The following is a 21503-nucleotide window of genomic DNA, read 5'->3' on the forward strand; positions in this document are numbered from 1 at the left end:
TAAATTTAGCATTAAATTTAAATATTAATAATTCTCATACGAACTACCCTAGTCTTATTCAGTTTTATAGGTAATTTAATAGCAGGTTCTTTATAACGGAAAATTCGGTAAATATCTTTTCTTATTTTATTTAGAAAAACAAATATGAACCATCAAAAAAAGATCGAAAATACAAATTAATTATAATAACAAAAGATGAATATTAACTAATATGAAATAGCTTTGAATATATTCTCCTTTAATTCTACACAACACGTGTTGAAATAGGACCAAAAAAGGTACATTATCAGACATTACTAAATACTTTAATAATATAAAAAATCGTTGAAAATTTATTACTTTTTGAATTCCTCCTATAATTCATATAGATTTATAACCATTTAATATTTCTCTCAATGTCATATAATTTGAACAAATTACTAGTATTTAAATGAAAAAGTATAACACTCACCATTAGACAATGACACTATTATTCCCGTTTAATACCAGCCAGGAGAACTAATTCTCAATATTGCCTCTGAATTCCAGCAAATAATCACACTATTAGACACCAATTATATATTTATATAAATGATAATATTATATAACACTTGATTAACTTCATGAGAACTTTATCACTTTTAACCAACTCGGATATTAAATCACTTGAACTTTTGAACAATAACTGTATTCCGATTAAATTTAAATATAAGATAGAGAACCAGTATGAATTCGATATGCCCCGTTCTACATTTCGTCCCGAATGGCCGCTTAGGTAACCCGCAGCTCATTCGAAACTCAGTAGTTCTAAAGTTTTCTTCTAGAGGCGCTGCATATGCCGAGTGTTCGGAAGTTTAACATAACCTCTAGGATAACATGATTTCTTTCTCTTTCTTTTTTTTAATAACCAAAATAAAATGTGATAAAACTTATCACACGCAACAAATTAGGATCTAATACCGGAAAATATTTTAAATATTATTTTGAATTTTGTTCTGACATGCATATCTTTATTTTTACACACAACTGTTAAGAACAAAAGAAAAGAAAAAAAGGTGTCCACTAAACATTTTCAACAGGTGCAAAATTGTTTAAAAAAATCAATTTAAATGAAAGAGGTAGAGTATGAAACTAACGAAAACTGCATATTAAATACCAGAAATATACAAATGCAACAAAACCTGCATATTGAAATACGATTAAAATTGAAATGTAATGAGATACCACTAGGGCAACAATGTCCGGTTCAATCTTCGTGATGCATATTATTAAGTCATTTTCAACTGACTATTTCATTTTCAACGATTTCTTGTCTTTGTTTTAATGTTTATCATGGAAGAAAAAACACTTTCGCATAGGTACGATGTACAGGTAGTAAATGAAATTATTACTTTTAAAGTAACAGACACCAGACCAGTATATTCTTCTCTTCTCTTCAGCCAGAACTTGCCCTATCCTGAGATCTCCGCAATAGGTAGATATATATTAAAACTCCATTTAAGCTTATTACAAACAAGAAATTATAAGGGGGTCGCTGGCAAGAGGATGTGATAAAATGAGGTAGTGATAGGAATTAGGTTGAGAACCACTGCATTAACCAATGGGAAATCATATGGCTCAAATTTTACGTTACGCCGCACGTCCTCGTCTCATATAACCTTGGTGCTAAAAGAGACACTTCACTAAAATCCAACCAACCAACTGTATTACACAAATCATTGTTGCTTTTTAATTGTATTTTAATGAAGATTGCATCTCTTAACCCTACAACGCATATTTTTTTTATTTTATGTGAAAAAATAGTTTTGCAAGAGAGAGCAAAAATGAGTAACGAAAGTACTGGTACGTTTAATAGTGCCTCTATGCGAAAACTGTGGAATACAGTGAGCTTCGGACGTTCCCAATCTGGTTCAACATGTATTAGCAACTATATATCGTTACATGGGAAAGAACAGGTTATTTATCACTGTGACCCATATCTATCCCACTATGCATTGTACGGTTAATAGTCTCACATCCTTTTTTATACGTTCAAAAATAGCCGCAGAACATATTTATAAAATTCACAAGCATTTGGAGTTCTGCTTTTATTAGATCACAGTAGCTTTTGATCCTCACCTCAGTATATCACGATCGACCGAAACTGCGATTTGATCGTGGCAATGGTGACAGATGCTAAAACCAAATTATTCTTAATTATAAGGTGGGGATGCCGTGTAGATGGGAAGTAAAAACGCAATTCTGGTGTATTCTTTCTCTGAACAGTAAACTACATCACTGAGTTGTGTTCTTGACTGTGTGTGACATTTTAAATAACTTTCTCTAATTTAAAAATGCACTAACAAAATCGTTTTAAAATATTTTTAAAAAAATGGGATTATGATTTCTTTTATTTACTAAAAAACGGAAGATATCGTTTTACAAGAAAATTAAAAACGCATAACATGCCTAAGATTTGGTATCTCTATTTAACTTGTAGGTCCCATTCTTCAGAAACTCGTAGTTCCGTAAGAAGATAAGACCAAAGAAACTTTCTCTGACCATATGTAATTTAAATAAAAAAGGAAATCCCTTTAAACGCAAAAAACCTGGTTTAAACAAAAAAGACCGCTTTAAAGTAAAAGAATTTTCTTCTAAACGTGGCTTTTGCCAACCCGTGATTAGCCAAATTTATTAAATAGTCTTTATTACCATGTATGATTATATGGATGAGTAGAGGATTCATTCTTTCAAATGAGACATGGGGAGCACGGTGCACTTTCTCTCTCAAATTTCAAGAAGGATACATAGAACCACCCTTTAAATTTTGGATAGCCCAAAAAAGTAAAACTTGATAATTGTTGTCTAGTGGAAGGTCCACTTTTTTCTTCTATGGGTAAAAGTGTCAAAATATAAAGTAAGCAATAAGTTTAAATTTTATTAATCTAATTTGTCTAGTAAAATGTAACTTTATTATAGGATATGATCATATCGATGAAAATATCGACTTACTCTCTTGAATGGAACAATGATGTACACCTCTTAAAATTTTGGAAGGGGTGTGTTGGCTCACCCTTGAATTTGGAAATTCTCAGAAATGTAAAAATTGGTAAATGTTCTATAGGACATAAATATAGTTCTCTGTTAATTTGGTTAGTCCAACTTGTTTGCTACTATGAGTTAAAAAAATTCACGAAAATATGATACTTTAGCAGAAATTTTAAAATTGGGTGGGAAATTTGAATTAGGTACATTTCTTTTATGAAAAGAGTATTTTCAAAATTGTACCCGATGATCCGTGACGAGTTTCTCATACAAAACTTTTTAAACTAAACATTATTATTGAGTGCAAAAATTATGAAACTGGAAAAATCAAATTAAGAATTTAAAACAAAAATATAATTTTTTTCAAACTAAAAAATCAGTGAATGTAAAAAAAATTCTCAAACAAAACTTTTTAAACAACAAAATCAGCAAAAGTTCCAAACGAAAATTTTCCAAGAGAAATTCAAAATAACTAAAACAACTCAAAATAAAATTTTAAAACAAAAATTTCAAAACCAAAATAATCAATCAGTGAGTTCATAAATTTTCAAACAAACTGTTGAAACAAAACTTTTCAAATGTAGAAATTCAGTGAATGCAATACATTTTCAAACATTTCAAAAAAATAAAAAATTCAAACGAAAGTGTTTAAATTAAAAAGTTTAGTAAGTGCAAAAAAATTTAAACAAAAAATTTTAAATCTTTACTGAACAAAATATTTTAACTAACAATTTTTAAACAAACTTTCAAGGATCAAAAAAGTGAGTAAAAATTTTTAAAATTCTTTTGAAAATGCCCTTGGATTATGTCATAATGGAAAAAATGTTTTTTTATCTTCAGTTTAAAGAGTTTGGTTTATAAGTTATACAAGTTTTTCAAAACTTAAAATTCTTACGTAGTTTCAATATCTTTCGATAAATGATTTTTTAAAATTTTATTTTATTTTATTTTAAATTTTGTTTCAATTTTTTAGTTTCGAACTTTTGTTTGGAATTTTGCACTCGATTGATATGTGAATATAACAACTTCACTTTGAACTTCAGATACAATTCATAGTTAAAAGTCATTGGTGTTTGAAATTTTTTTGTTTTTATTTATTATTATTTTTTTGCTGTTGAATTTTTTTCATACTTCAAATTCATCAAAGTTTGAGTCGAAGGCTTGGTATGAAATTGTTTTGACACCACATTCACACATTTCTTGAATTGTGTAATATGATACATGTAACAGAATCAATCACTTATTCAAGCTTTGAACTTGGAACCTGATAGGTAACTATTAAAGTCTATTAATAAAACGGCAATTTGACACTTAGAACCTTGGGATTTGCAGTCACGATTAACAGTCTATGGTCATTGGTGGAAAAATACTTTTGACGCAACATGATTGGTTGTTAAATTATTAGTTTTAACCTTAGAATAGTACGCATGACTCATAGTCAACGTCATTGACAGGAAATCATTTTTGGTGTAATTTGTTTGGTTGCTCAATTAATACTCTGAACCTTAGAACAGTAATCACGACTAATAGTCTAAAGCCGTTGGTGTAGTCCAATATTTGAAAATCTTTTACTTTGTTAATTGAATAGTTAAAAAAAAAGAATAAAATTTAAGATTAACCTGAAATTTTATCTTATCACAATCTTTTTGCTTGCCAATGTTCGTTTTGTTAAAAATTTAATTTAGATTTTAAATTGAAAGGTTTTGTAGTTGCAGGAAAAGAGTTTCGTTTGACAACTTTTGTTTGAAAATTTGTTCTTTATTTTTCGTTTAAAATTTTTCGGTTTAAATTTTGAAACTTGAGAATTTTTGAACTTACTGACCTCTTTTAGTTTGAAAATTTCGTTTGAAACTTTTTAGTTTCAGAAATTGTATTTGAAAATTTTTGTTTTAAACTTTTAGTTTGAAAATATTTACACACTGAAATTTTTGTATTTTTGTATAAATTATTAATCAAAGTCAATGTTATAGTTGAAATGAGTGAGATCAACCAATGACATTGAATATAAGTCCTAACTTCAAATCCAAAGGTCCAAATCATGAAATTGCTGTATTAATTGATTTTAATAATTATTTATCATGTTTCAAGTCCAAAATTTGAATAAACTGTTGATGTTATCATAGCCATCAGCGTACATCAAAATTTTTACAAAGTTTAAATTCATAGCAATGTCATAAGAAAATGTTAAATTTTCTTCCTAAATTTTGGGAGGTGGCACCTGAATCAGATGTTTATGAAAGACCCAAACCTTGATGATATTGTTATACCTCTTTTATGTTAAGTACTAAGATGATTTCAATCAAGTATCAGCCAGATTCAGATTTATTAATTTTGGATTCTAAATTTTGGGAGGGGTACCACAGCCCAGGACTCAAGCCGTAATGAACACGGTGTACTTTCCATACGTTTCTATCTTGCATGGATCTAAGATTCAATCTATGTTTTCATTCAATAAGAAATTTGTTTAAAAGTATTGTTTATAAATAATTAGATTTCGTCAAACTTTCTACCAATGGCGTTAGACTATAAGTCGTGAACACTATTCTGAGGTTCAAAGCAATTATTAAACAACCAACCAACTTGTACTAAAGATATTTTTTCACCAATGATCTTAGATCATGAACCATGATTGCAAATCCTAAGGTTCGAAGTGTGAAATTGTTATGTCAATAGGGTTTAATAATTTTCTATCAAGTTTAAGTCGACAATTCGAATAAGTGAATGATACTGTCATATGTATCAGATTAAATACATCAAAAAATATGTGATGCAATGTTAACACAATTTCGGTAATATAAAACTGGTCTTGAACCTTGATGTTTGAAAAAATTGAACAAATTAAAATTGAAAGAAAAATTTCAAACACCGGTGACCTCAGACCATTAGTTGTGATTAAAGTTTAAAGTGTGAAGTTGTTGTTACATAACAATTGATCAAGTTGGCAAAACGTGTCACGGAAGTAGGCACACGGTGTGGTAGCCTAAGGTTAATGTTAGTTAGTCTGTGTTTGTCAATATAAACAAGATGTTATGAAGATTCAGATGATATAACGTTTTTACTTTGAAAATTTTTGTTTTAAAACTTTTAGTTTGAAAATCTCTGCACTCACTGATTATTTTAGTTTGGACTTTTTAATTTTAAAACTTTAATATGAATTACTTTAGTTTCAATTCATCGAACATTTTTCGTTTGAAAATTTTGTATACACTCGCCGATATGATCATGTGCTGTAATACAGCTATATCTTAGAAGATAAATTAGATCAATAACCTACTCCGTGATAAAATTTGTTGCTTACGTTTATATTTTGGCAATTATTTAGGCCTACCCATAAAAAGAAAGAAGCTAGACCAACTACTAGAGAACAATTCTCTAGTTTTATTTTTTGACAATCCGAAATTTAAGGGGTGATTGAGAGAGTGCACCGTGCTCTCCATTTCCGTAAAAGATAATGAACCCTGTACTCATCCATATAACCATATTTTGTAAAAACGAAAAACAAAAACCAAAAACTCATCAAAGAGGATAAATTAGGTTAATAACCTCTCAAAGCAGAATTTTTGACAATTGTTTACACATAGAAGGGACAAGCAGGATCAACGAAATTTACAGAGGCACATATTTAAGTCCTAGGGAACATTTATCAGTTTTTATATTTTGACACTTCCCGAATTTAAGTCGCAGTTCAATGTAATCTTTCCAAGGTTTAAGAAAGTTTCTTTCCTATCCATGTGTTAGGAAAGAAAATGAACTCTTGTACTCACCCACACGATCATATAACACGAAACCCTCATCAAGAGGATAAAATAAGTCTAAAACCTCCGAAATTGGAACTTCTGGGAAGTTTTTACCCATAGAAGGAGACGAAATGGACAACGAAACTTAAAGATGTACCTACCCTGGTCCTATGCTACTTTTTTTTTTTTTTTTTTTTTTTTTTTGTTCTGGCAAGTTTCGAAATTTAGAAGGTGGTCCTATGCGCCCGTCCCGAAATTTGAGTTTGTTCCAACGAACTCATTGTCAATATTTGTGGTGATGGTCCTAAGTACCCCTGGACCCCAACCCCATGACCAAAATCCTGGGCCCTAAGCCAGGGGTCACTAAAACGTTTTTCTGACTCGACTAGATGAATGCCTGGGAATACTACTGACAGGTTAGACTCGGCTCTGTGCTGCTTGTGTGTGGTACTTTATTTCTGGGTTACTGTCTATCGGATCTGAATGAAACTTGGTGAACAAATAGCTCATCATCTAGGGAATGAAAATTGTTATATTTGGTGGCCGATCTCTGTCAGGGAACGGCTCGGCTCGGCGACAGAGGCTGTGTTCCACAATTTTGCACGCCTGGAGATTCTGAGTTTGTTTCACTTGTTCTGCTTGTTTCTAATCACCTCCATTGATTTACAAGACAAAACTGCTGAATAAACTAAAATATTTATTTTTCTTCATATTAATGAACATATGCTTTTCATTTTCTAAAAGCATTGGTAATACTTATCTATCTAGTGTGATTAATACTTTATCAACTTCTTAGCACTAAGTAAGCTATTGCAATGATTTATTGACTCACATTTTGCTTTGGAAGAGAATGAAGTAATTCCCGAATGACATCTTTTTCCACGGCATCCTTTGCAACGTTCTCATCATGGTTAGCCATTCTTCCAATAGCCACAGCAGCTGTTTGTTGAATTGTAGGAACAACATCAGATAATAATGGACGCAAGAGCACTATCGCATTAACTTCATGCAGAGGCTGTACATTCTGGCTTTGTTGTGCAATTTCGGCTACAGTCTGGACAAACGCCAGTCTTGCTTTCTGGTAGTTTTCAAATACTGTAAGCAATACAAGTAGAAATAAGTAAAACGTGATCATATGAACGACGTTGTTTGTTCCAGTTAAGATTACCTATGAGGACAATCGCGTTGAGAAGTAACACGTCCGGCTTTTAAGTAATAACAAGTTGGAATTATCTTTTTAGAGATTGTATCATGTTTTCATAAATCTTCACGTATACACAAACGACCCTGACATAACCATCAAAATATTAAACCTACCTTTCATCACAAGAAGTACAATTATTGTTATAAAGAAAAATCGTAAAGAAGATATTTTACAAAATAAAAGTAAAACACCGCACAATTACTGGACGATATTCGTTCAAAGACGAATAGAATTGTTCCCAAAGTAAATTTAGATAAAACTTATATGACATGTCTTCATTCTATCAACATATTGAAGTGTGCACAAGTAAATATTGTTAAACAAGCTATTTTAGTTATTAAAATCCAATATTTTCTAAGATTTTTTAATATCACACGTATGCTTAGTTGAAACTCTCATAATAAGTTAAGCTTATAATATTATGTACTAAGAATTATCAGAGCAAAAGTAAACCATGATGAAACAATAAATCTACATTATTGTTTGCATGTACTTGATGTTAAAGTATGGAGTTATATACTGCACACATTATCCAAATAAATAAGAGAAGAAATTGAAATATGTTTTGCACTACATGTGTATTGTAAATATCTAAATACTCCTTGCAAACGTTTATTCAGGTTTCTAATACGTAGCTCTTACGTGGATAGATGTAAATCTGCATTAAAATGCACAAAACATCGAATAAGTAGTTCTATTAAAAATCACAAGAAGCTGTTGTTTTATGTTCATAGCACGAGAAACAAAACCATTTCTATTTGAATACTGACAATAAAACTGCCTACTAAAAGCATATGGTAGTTAATATGTTTTTAAAATTAAAATAACATTAGTATTAATCCCTAATATTAAAAAAGAAGTTTAATGATTCATCCCTGTTCTATAAGTTAAAATCTAATAGTCCTTTAGCACAGTAACCTAAAATATATTTGATATATTGTGATGTTAATAAGTCCAATGTAATGCATACATCATAGGGAATGATGTAATATGCAATCTATTATTTCCTTAGAATGCTTTATGGGGTTCCCGGTTTGATTCCTTGAAATTTTAACGCTTTACGGTGGTTCGGATTTCAACTTAAACTGTAGGTCCACGTACCATCCCTTAACAGCACAAGATGTGCTAGGCATGTGCCATTTAGGTGTCCCAGCTACTTTTTAGATACCCGATACTTGGCACATATGATATTCATGTGCTCAGAATGTACTTCAGCTACCTACAGTTTTAGGTACTTGTTACACCTAATTGATATTTGCAACTATGTACCACAAACATAGCATTTATATACCTGGCTCAGTTTTGCATTCTAACAGTCATTTGGTTTTATGTCGTCATTTGAGACATATATCTGTCATGTTCTAGGTACGTCCTTTAGGTACATACTGTTTCAGATACCCTAACAGCACAAGATTGCTATGCATGATATCTATCATGTTCTAGGTACGTCCTTTAGTACATACTGTTTCAGATACCGTAACAGCACAATATGTGCTATGCATGCACCATTTAGGTGTTCTAAATTCATCTCCAACATATGATGCATTTGTTGCTTCTTTTTCTAAGCAATTGTGTACTAGAAGCAATAAACGTATCAACTTTATTAGATGGCAACTGTGGCCGATCATTTGAAAGTGAATATGGAAGAAAAGAAACTTGGTTGCAGTTATATACTCTGATGAGTGGTATCCAGGTGAAAATCAAATTATTATTGTTATTTTTTAACTTTTAAAAGTACTTTAAAAATTCCCGCATCTACTATTATTTGATCAAAACTTCTGACTATAAGGAGTTACTAAATCTTCAGCTAATTGTTTTCTTTTCAGGGATTATTATTATATATATACACCAAATATACAAATATACTTATCAAATATTGAAAAAGTATTGCGCTTCCGACGTGTTGACTTGATCACACTTAGAGGACAAACGGTTCACATAAGCTTACAAAACAAATGAAGTAGACAGTAAGACAGATTTAATGACGACTTCATTTGTTTTGTAAGATTATGTGAACCGTCTGTCGGCCTCTCCGTGTGATCAAGTCAACACATCGAAAGCGCAATACTTTTTCAATATTTGATAAGTATATGTGTATTTCTTTTTTCTTATTATTATACGTTACACACACACACACACACACACACACACACACACACACATATATATATATATATATATATATATATATATATATATATATATATATATATATATATATATATATATATATATATATATATATTCAATTTTGGTACCTTCGTTAGATATATTTTCATATGTTTAAAAACAGTATTTTCTGGAGTATTTTTGGGTAACAAATTACATGTCATCTAATTTATGTTATTATTTTATTCAACATAAGGAGAATATATCCTAAATTACAAAAATTATTCTGATTTTTTGTGTAAATTATAACCTTAATCGCTTATAAAGTAAAACCTGTCACGCAGATGTATCACATGTCTCAACTCCATAGCAATTTTTCAACTCCGTTTTAACTTATCTCATCACCGTGACCTATGGACTCAACTCCGTGGGTGCTGAAAAGTTTAGTATTTTTTTATTTACTGCACCAATAAGGACTCAGCTCTGCTGAACACCCTCTTAAGGTCCTCGTTTGGAGTTTATACATAAGGAACTCGGGTCCATTTGGACCCATTATGCATTTTCGTCTTTTTTCATGCATGTACTAAAATGTTGAAGTAATAAACCGATTGTATTTATTTACGTGTTATCGTTAAAACATCTTGACTTGTGTACTGATGTAACAGACCGATTAACGGTTGTTTACATTCTATTTGAGTTGGCTCCCGGATTGTAATATTTACCCGTATTGCAATGTTTACCGGTTGTTCATGCAGCGTTAAAGTTGAAGTTGGTTCGTGTATTGTAATACTGCACCCGAGTGCCTCCAAAGATTCGTTTTTTTTATGTTAATTTGTTTCGCTGCCAATGAAATAAATGGCACAAAAGAGTTATTAGTTTTATATGCGATATGCAAAACACATATGAGATACGCAAACACACCGATAGTTTATCACAAAATTTCGAATTGTTTCTTTTTACAATGTTTTCGCGTTACTGTAATAATTCAACTCAGGTTAGAATTTAATATAGTAAAAAAATTTATTTTACACTTTTATTCTACTTCAATTTACCTTACCTTATTGAAATAACAATCCAAAACAAGTCTTTGGCTAGAGAAAATTTAATTGCTCGCGTTATTTTGTTGTTTTCCGTCATTCTTCTGTTAAGAACGTAATGATCATTTCTGGTTATTCCCGCAAGAGGGCATTCGAATCACTTTGACGAAAAAGAAATGCTAAAAAGCATAAAATGGCGGTTTGTTAGCAGTTGTGATTGAATCGTAGCCATGGTGAGGAGAAATAATCACCAGACAGAAGTAAACAGGTATTTCTAAATTATCAAATGTGATCCCCAGTAAGTTAGAAATTGGAAACCTATATAAATATTCGTGATCTTTAAGGTTAGATTCTTGTATCGATATGTATTTATGGTAAAATTGTGTTAATTACAGTCGAACATATAATATTTAAAAACGCGTTTATTAAGGTCTGGTGACGCGAGGATGATGACGCAGTGAAACGCCGTTTTACAATGTAAAAAGAACGATGGCTAGGTCGGCTCCTTAAAATATAGAAATTTTGTAACCAAAAGTATAATCTCTCGGAACTAAACCTAGTATAAATTACTAATTGGTGTTAACCTGAATTATTTGGAAAAAAAGAACACTGAGGAGTCTGACCGAAGTGAAAATTTCTATAAAACAGGTTTTGGCTAAAGCCATCGAGTGTTACTTCCGCCATTACGAGTGATAGCGTAATGTGCAGGAAGTAGGTTTGTCGAGGTTTATTTCACCAGATACTAGGACCAGGGTCCCATATTCAATAGGACGTGGAACTGATACCTGAGGAAATTGATTTCGACGTGTGAATAAATAGGTTTGGTAACCTATTCTGTCCTGTGAAGCTAGGAATCCAGGTGGCAAGGACCGGGAAACTATTCTGTAGGAACACTCACTTGGTAATATTAATCCATTTATTTATTCTCTTCTTGTTCCGATTATAGACAGAATCACAAATTCACCAAATGGAGTGTTTCGAAATAAATATGTATAGTTAAAGTAAAAGGCGTTACGCGTTTAGACAGCTCATCTCGTTACCACTCAATAGAATGATATCATAAGAATATGTGATCAACATCAAAAATTGTTGGTGAACTTTACTTTAAGCGCACCGCTTGATATTAATATTTTCCATGTGAGAATTGATACGGTTTTCTTTATTGTTAGATTAAGTAATATTCTTGCTCTGAAATGTCATTTTTAACGTGTGCCTTATTAAATAATGTGTTTAGGTTGCTTAGGTTAGGTAAGACTTAAATTTAACGTGTCCCATAATATACATCTATTTTGATTGTCAGGTTAGGAAATCAGATTGTGGGCTTACTGTTAAATAATGTACTTTAGTGTTGTCTTGTGATATATTTCGGGAACATAATATTTCAACTGCTTGCTTAGGTTACGTAAATTGAAATTGTGTGCTTGCTGTTAAATAATGTACTTTAGTGTTGTCTTGTGATATATTTCGGGGAATATATATTTTAATTGCGTGTTTAGGTTAGGTAAATTGAACTTGTGTGCTTACGGTGAAATAATGTCTTGTTATTCTGTTTCGCGATTTTTTTTTTACATGTATTTCCAATTGCGTAGGTTAGGGCTTTATGTAGGTTAAGAAATTAGATTTTATATGTTGAAAAATGATTTCGTCCATATGACTCGGGTCTTAAATGTGAAAAGGGTTTTGGTAATTTAGGATAGTAAATATACCGGTTTTGCATTGTTGTTGTCTCATGATATGCGAGTGCATACTTGATCTGTGCAGATTTCAGCTAACCTCCAGTTGTAGTTTTTTTTCTATATATTTAAAATCTTGTTCGAATATGCTTCCGTGCAAGTCTGTCTTGGGCACATGTTTAGTTTAAAGGTGCCATTAATGCGAATTTCTTACATATTTGCCTCATCGAAAATCTACGTAGCTAACTGACGCTCGACTTTACTGATAAACATATACGTATTTACATTTATCAAGTTTGTCGTTCTTAAACACAATCCGGAATCTTATCGTGTATCCATTGCTCTTGAAAATTAATGACATTATATTGTGAAGTTAAAGGTGATAATAATGTTGATAATGACGTTCTAATCTCTCATAAAATATGTAAACCCTGGCATAGAGAAGTAGAAGTAGAGCATTTTTTTTTCATTTGTAAATATATCATCTCATTAATAGTAGATTTTTTTTTGTAGATGTATTATGTACGATTGATACATGCTACTTGATTGTTCTAAAGTATAACGAGAATGTAGTAGCAGTCATGTAGGGCTTATGTTGTCGCCTCATTTAAATTAATGACAGGGTTATAAACAATGAACGTCTACTTAATAATAATTTTAGTAATGATAATGTCATTTTGTTAAATGAATAATTAGAGCATATGGACTGTTATTCTTAAGTGATCACGAACTGAGTATGTATTGTAAAGATATTGAAATATGAAAATTGATACAATTTTGAATTTAAGTCAATGTAGTAACATAATATCGTAATTGTTTGAACGTACTGCGATGTAGGCAAATATCTAACAGACTCTATTCTGTTGCTTTGGAGAACTACAATGTAGCTGTTGATTTATTGGCACCAATAAACAATCACGACCAAATTTCAATTTTATAATTTCGAATACTGCTAATAGGGTTAAGCATATGTAAGTTTTTTTTTCATTCAATTTAAATTAACGACGTTGAGTCTTCTTTCATTTCGATTGGCCACTTAACAAGAATTTGGAATCTTTTGATAAAATTTGTTGCGCAGGCTTGAACTAATTTTTTTTTTTTTTTTGCTAACATAACCTAAACCTTAAGTTAAAACATAACCAAAGAAAATGGTTTGTTATAAATTGGTTTATTCTTGAGATTTTCTCATCCCTGGAAAAGACTGTTATAAATCGGCGACCCCTTAGCTATAATACTTTTATGACCGTAAAGTTGGTGTGTTATAAATTGGCTTACCTCAGCCAGGATTCTATTTACTTTAACATTAAGACATTATGAATAAAAACGAATGTTATAAATTGGCGACTTCAGCTTTAGGATAGTTGTTTACTTGATAAAGTATCCTGTTTTGTGTGCTAACCGAGATGAAAGTTAAATAATGAGTGGATATAACGATGATGAGTTGCTAAACGCGTGACCCAATTAATATGATGTAAGATGAGTGAAACAGATATAATGCATGAGACTGAAGAATATAGTTGTTGTAATGGTGCAAATAGTGTTGAGAACGCGATTGCAATTTGTTGCGAGAGTTGTGACAAATGGTATCATATGAATTGTTTAAATATACCGGAAAAGGAACAAGAAGTGTTAAGACACTCAGAGGAAAATTGGTATTGTGCAACTTGTGTAGGTAAACAATCTGTAGAATCAGATGGGGAGGAAGTGAGACGTACACAAAACCCAAAGAAAGTTGCTCCAGAAATTGAAATTGGTGGAGGTCCGCTTCTAGATAAGTTAGTGGACATAATTAAAGAACTAAAGTCTGAGGTTTCTGAGGTACGGAAGGAACTAAAGTCTGAAGTTTCAGCAGTAAGAGTAGAACTGATTAATCAGATGACCGTTAACAAGAATGATTTAAAGGCAGAAATGAAAACTGAATTGAATAAGATGAGTAGTGAAATTTCGTCCTTGAAAGAATCTTTTGTATCAGTAAAAGGGGAATTAAAAACCGAAATATCTAAGTTAAGAATTGAAATTGATGAGACGAAAACTAATTTAGGACAAACCGTAGAAAATGTACGCGATAGTTGTATGATGGAAGTAAATAATGTAAAACAGGATATGACTAGTCTTAGGTTAGATTTAGATAAAGTAACCGTAGATGTTAGTGAATTTAATGAAAATGTGAATTGTAAATTAGAAGCTACTACTAAAGAAGTGTCAGTGTTGAAAACCCAATTCGGGAATATAACTTCCAAATTTGAATCTGAATTGAAAGGTGTCAAAGAGCGACAAATTGATGAATATAGGAAATTCCGGGATGTAAACGAACAGACCGTGAATATGATAAAGATATTGGAACGTGACATGGTCGACGCGTATCGTCAAAATCGGGAACGATGTGAGCGGAACACCGATACTCTGAAAAAGATACTTGAATCGGATGGTGTAAATGCGAATAATGAAAACTTTCCATTTGAAGAGAATTTGGCTAATAATGAACGAAGTTGTCAGGATGTTAGGGAACCTTCAGTTCCAAAATTAGATAAAAGTCGATTTGAGGAAATTACAAATATGACCGAGATGTCTTCCTCGTCTGATGTGGAAGAAATTAGGAATAAACCCTCACATAAACATAAGAAAGTGAGACAAAGGAGGAAAGAGAAAGGATCGCGTTGCGAATCGTGCACTGAGCGGTGTCCTCCATTAGATCTTGTTGTGAATAATCATGAAACCGAGGATAGGCTTAAACTAGATTGTGAAAATAGAAATAATGACAACAATCCTTCGTATAAAAGGGGTGCAGGAACCTATTTGAAGGAATTGCATCATTTCCCAAAATTTGATGGGCAACTGACCCAGGGAATGGCAAAAATTTTCCTAGATGATCTTTTACACACAATGAACATGTATGTTCTCACTGATAGGGATGGAATGTATATAGTGGGACGAGTTTTGGAGAAATCTGCTAAGATCTGGTATCGTAGTGTTGCCTCCCAGATAAAATCTTTCTCTGACTTTTTGCGGCTTTTCAAACTGCAATACATATCGGAGCGACTAGAGAGGGCACAGAAGCGCCACCTCTACTCGCTACGATATGACAAAACGAAACATTCTTCATTGCTAGGGTTTGTGCGGCATATTGTTGAAAGATATAATTCAATAGTAACTTCACCTTCAGATCAAGAGTTGAAGGATCTGATTTTAGATTGCCTTCCTGAGGAAGAAGCGAAAATTTTGAAATTAGGCTCAGTTAGCACAGTACAGGATCTGATGCTACGAATAGCCGAATTAGAATGTAGTCCAACTCCCTCCTTAGGAAATCAGGGTAGTTTAAAATTTCAACCGAGAAAACCACAGGTCAGGAAAACATTCTTTTTACCTAATAACACTAATCGAATCGACAATGCGGTGCAAACGGAACCGACCTGCAGTGAAAGTAGTGTAAGAGAAAATAACTCTTATTCCCAATTTGGAAATAAACCTCAAAATTTCAACGGGAGATCATACCGTAATAGCTGGAGAAGAAACCGAAATCAAAAACAAGGATGGGAAAAGAATAGAAATAATAACTTTAGACCCATGAACGGTATTCAGCCGGTTCCGATGTATGGGGGTGTACCAGTACCAGTACCATATACTGTACCGGGAATGTACAATTTTAGCAATATGAAACCGGTTATGATGCCAGGTCCTTCTGTTACTATGGTAACTTCTTCATTTCCCCAAAGCTTACCTGTAGTGACTACTGTCACTTCCGCTTTGCGTCCACCGTATCCTTCGGTGACTGCGGAACCGACAAATCCGGTAGTTGTTTCGGAAAACATGTTGAGCAGTCGTCACTGAGGGGAGACGACGGCTGCTCCAACCAACTTCTCTCCCCGAATCAAAATGCTAGTAAACCTTATTCTTTTGAGAAAGAAAATGTGTCGATTGAAAATGAGTCTTCGTTGAAATTACTGACTTATTTTGTGTTAAAGGAAGAAGAAGGGAATATGTCCAAACAAGATTTCGAGATATTTCCTTCCCCTTCTATAAACTGCAAGGTGGGGGAAATGCAAATTAAATGTATCCTTGATACTGGGGCAGAGCTGAACCTCCTCAATTATGATATTTGGCAAAACCTTCAAAATTCTTTTCGTTCGGCAAAGCTCAAACCAGTACCAAGTGTACATTTGACTGCTTTTGCAGGTAAAGACAAGTTTCCTGTGAAGGGATTGCTTGAATTAACTTTAAATATACAAGATAATCTTTTCAACGTCCCAGTCTTTGTCGTTAAAGACATGAAAGCTGGACTATTATTAGGCTCGCCATTCTTCGCTAAGTTTCGGGTCACTTTGGATAGTCATAACAGAAAATTAGTTTTGAAAAATAATAATGAGGAAGAAGTAACTTTGGATATTTCCTATCCAAAGGTGCTCCTTGTTCATTTAGATACTAATTTGGAATTACGTGAACCTAACCAAATTCTTTCTTCTTCTAATGCCCAATGTAGAGATTACGGTGAGATTTCTGAATTGGAAATCAAAGAATACATTAAGGGTCGCGATGATTTAGATGATGATACAAAATTGAAATTAGAAAATTTGCTCCTTAAATTCAAGCACTTATTTTGCGACTATCCCAAACCTATTCGATGCGAACCTTATAAAATAGAATTAACAGACCAAGAACCTGTGGTCGGAAAGATCTATCCAATCCCTCAAGATATGCAAAAAGAGTTTGAGGAGGAATTGAATAAATGGATAAGGTTGGGGATAGCCAAAGAACATCCCAGCAGTTATCGCAATCCAATTCATTGCGTGAGGAAGTCCTCTGGGGGTGTGAGACCTGTAATCGACCTCAGATTACTGAATTTAAAGGTCGTAAGTCCGAAAATACAAGTCGAACCCATCAATGAGATTCTTACTCGCATCTCTGGGGCTAAAATCTTTAGCTCCATGGATGCTACAACGGGATATTATGGTATTCGACTGCATCCTGATTCCTTCGCATCCACAAGTTTTATATATTTAGGCCGACAGTATGTATTATGTGTCCTACCAATGGGTTTAAAGTCTAGTCCTAGTATCTTCTAAAATGTGATGAATTCATATTTTGGACTAGATACTAGAAAATTTGTTGTAGTGTATCTTGACGATTTAATGTGCTTTAGTTCTACTTTTGACGAACATTTTATCCATTTAGAACAACTCTTTGAAATTCTAACTTTTGGAAATTTTGCGCTAAATTTCAAGAAGTGTCAGTTCGTCAAGTTTGAAATTTTATTTCTGGGACACATTGTGAATGGGAAGGAATTAAAGCCGAATCCCAAGCAAAATGAAGCGATAAAGTATTTTCCGATACCGAAAACTAAGAAACTTCGGTCCTTCTTAGGCATCCTTTCCTGGCGAAGAAAATTCATTCCTCAGTTCGCCGCTCTAACAGCGCCATTTTTCGATTTGTTAAAGAAAGACAAGAAATATTGTCTAACTGAGGAATTGCTGAGTAGATTCCAACAATTGAGAGAATTGTTGAGTGAGCCTCCAGCGCTCAGTCAACCTAATTTCGACCAACCGTTTCACTTATTTTCAGATGCGTCGGTAGAAAATTTGGCTGGCTATCTGGCTCAGTATGATGATACTGGAGAGCTTCTTGTTATCGGATATGCAAGTAGAAAATTAAAGTTATATGAAGTTTCCTATTCGATCTTCCAACTGGAGTTGCTGGCAGTATTGTTTCTGTGCGAACATTTCTCGTACTATATTTTAGGTAGGAAAGTTACGGTCCATTGTGACAACAGCGCAGTAACATACGCTTTTACGTTACAGAACTTAGATCCCCGAACCACAAAAATTTTGTTAAAGTTACAGAGGTTCGATCTTCGGTTCGAGCACATTAAGGGAGTAGACAATAAAATAGCCGACATATTGAGTCGCAATACTCCAGAACTCCCTGCCGAACCTGAAGAGTATCATGTTAATTTTATTTGTTATGATGAAAGTGCGTGGTTCACTGTAAATGAGTTGATGCAAATGCAAGCGGGTGATAAGTACTGTAATGAATTAAAAGCGAAAATGTTAGACGATGTTGAATCTCGAATTCGGTTAGTAAATAATTTGGTATATGTTCAAAATTTAAAAACGAAACATTGGCTGCTGGTAATCCCGGAGTCATTAATTGAGAGAACGATTAGGAGAGTTCATGAAACGGGGCATTTTGGTGTTAGCAAATGTTTGAAATTAGTTCAAGAATTGTTTTTCTGGAAAGGACAAAAACGTACATTTCAAAATTTTATCAATAATTGTGAATTGTGTGCCCGAATGAAGTTCTCCAATAGAATTATTGCTCGTGAGGATCTACATATTGAGGCAGATAAGCCACATATCAAATTATGCATAGATCTCGTGGGAAAATTGCCATGTAGTTATGGATTCTACTACATCCTCTCAATTGTTGATGTCTATTCACGGTTTCTGTGCTACTTGCCGTTAAGGACTGCCACAACTGCTGAGATTGTTCGGACGTTAGAAAAAGAATATTTCTACCTCTTCCCTTATCCAAATTTTATTATATCCGACCAGGGCCCACAGTTCCTCTCGAACACGTGGAAGACTTACTGTAATGATCACCAAATTCAACACATCTTGGTCTCGCCATACAACCCTTCTGGGAATGGCATAGTGGAACGTTCGCATCGAGAACTCAATCGAATTATTCGGTTATTGTGCAGCCATAACCACACTAAATGGAAAACAGTGCTAAAAGTAGCACAAGACCTATTAAACTATTCTTATAATAGTACCATTGGATGTACGCCTGCTGAGGTGTTCATTTCTTTCTCGGCTGCTGATAGATTTCGAGAAAAATTTCCATGGCCTTCTGAATTGAAACCAGTAGAAAATTCTAAACGGCATATTCAGGTGGAACCCCGTTTGTTATCCAAAAGAAAACGAAAGTCGCAAAATAATGTGATTGAAATTAAGGAAATGGACTTGGTGATGGTTAAAACCCATTTTCAATCGGATGCATTTAAGAGGGTCACACACAAGTACATGCCTGTATTCACGGGGCCTTTTGTTGTGACTCGAGTGCATCACAATTCTGTTTCTTTAAAAGATTTGGAGGGGAGAGAAGTGCCGACTCAAAATTTATCAAATATAAAATTGTTCAACTGCTCTCCAGAAAAGAGAGAAGAATTAATGAAAGACTTTAAATAGTAAAAAAAAAACCAAAAGTTAAATGTTAACGTTTTAAGTAGTTTAAAAATTTTTTTTCTTAAAGCCGCCGGGAAAAATGTAACAGACCGATTAACGGTTGTTTACATTCTATTTGAGTTGGCTCCCGGATTGTAATATTTACCCGTTGTTCATGCAGCGTTAAAGTTGAAGTTGGTTCGTGTATTGTAATACTGCACCCGAGTGCCTCCAAAGATTCGTTTTTTTTATGTTAATTTGTTTCGCTGCCAATGAAATAAATGGCACAAAAGAGTTATTAGTTTTATATGCGATATGCAAAACACATATGAGATACGCAAACACACCGATAGTTTATCACAAAATTTCGAATTGTTTCTTTTTACAATGTTTTCGCGTTACTGTAATAATTCAACTCAGGTTAGAATTTAATATAGTAAAAAAATTTATTTTACACTTTTATTCTACTTCAATTTACCTTACCTTATTGAAATAACAATCCAAAACAAGTCTTTGGCTAGAGAAAATTTAATTGCTCGCGTTATTTTGTTGTTTTCCGTCATTCTTCTGTTAAGAACGTAATGATCATTTCTGGTTATTCCCGCAAGAGGGCATTCGAATCACTTTGACGAAAAAGAAATGCTAAAAAGCATAAAATGGCGGTTTGTTAGCAGTTGTGATTGAATCGTAGCCATGGTGAGGAGAAATAATCACCAGACAGAAGTAAACAGGTATTTCTAAATTATCAAATGTGATCCCCAGTAAGTTAGAAATTGGAAACCTATATAAATATTCGTGATCTTTAAGGTTAGATTCTTGTATCGATATGTATTTATGGTAAAATTGTGTTAATTACAGTCGAACATATAATATTTAAAAACGCGTTTATTAAGGTCTGGTGACGCGAGGATGATGACGCAGTGAAACGCCGTTTTACAATGTAAAAAGAACGATGGCTAGGTCGGCTCCTTAAAATATAGAAATTTTGTAACCAAAAGTATAATCTCTCGGAACTAAACCTAGTATAAATTACTAATTGGTGTTAACCTGAATTATTTGGAAAAAAAGAACACTGAGGAGTCTGACCGAAGTGAAAATTTCTATAAAACAGGTTTTGGCTAAAGCCATCGAGTGTTACTTCCGCCATTACGAGTGATAGCGTAATGTGCAGGAAGTAGGTTTGTCGAGGTTTATTTCACCAGATACTAGGACCAGGGTCCTACCTTGCAGTGAAGATAAGGATCCTTTTTCTCCTGGCTTGCAGTGGAGCCCTGTGGGAAATTTTACCTCTCTGTTTGCACTGGAGCAGCAAGATATTCCTAATCACAACTAGGCCTTGCTTCCAATGAAGCTTTGTCGAGATCTCTAACCTCTCTCTGTTTGCAGTGGAGCAGCGAGTGTCCTACACCCCCCCCACGCAGTTCACTACTGAGGAATCCTTCCCGATACCGTCAAATATTGGGGACATTCCTATCTAATATTAGAGAAGTTACATTATTGTAGTATTTCTGTAAAATACAGTTTATAGAGGATTTTGTAATAAAATAAACGGTAGTGGGAAACGATTCCGTACTGTAATTTGC

General features: G+C 33.2%; 1 protein-coding gene across 2 annotated transcripts in view; it reads right to left on the minus strand.

Moving 5' to 3' along the window:
- Nucleotides 1–21503, minus strand: part of LOC145671166 (sperm-associated antigen 6-like) — a 51704-nt gene that overhangs the window by 27238 nt on the left and 2963 nt on the right. The window contains exons 1-2 of one of the 2 annotated variants that reach the window (XM_081740004.1): nucleotides 11111–12242; nucleotides 7573–7835 (exon numbers count right to left, since the gene is read on the minus strand). In XM_081740004.1, the coding sequence (XP_081596130.1) occupies nucleotides 7573–7659 (87 nt within the window). In that variant the 5' untranslated portion in view covers nucleotides 7660–7835; nucleotides 11111–12242. Of the gene's footprint in view, nucleotides 1–7572; nucleotides 7836–11110; nucleotides 12243–21503 lie in introns of those variants that run through there. The other variant, XM_081740003.1, reaches the window with a different exon arrangement.

This window comes from Thermobia domestica, chromosome 15 (genome assembly GCF_964235325.1).
Source record: "Thermobia domestica chromosome 15, izTheDome1.hap1.1, whole genome shotgun sequence".
In the NCBI taxonomy this organism is placed as follows: domain Eukaryota; kingdom Metazoa; phylum Arthropoda; class Insecta; order Zygentoma; family Lepismatidae; genus Thermobia; species Thermobia domestica.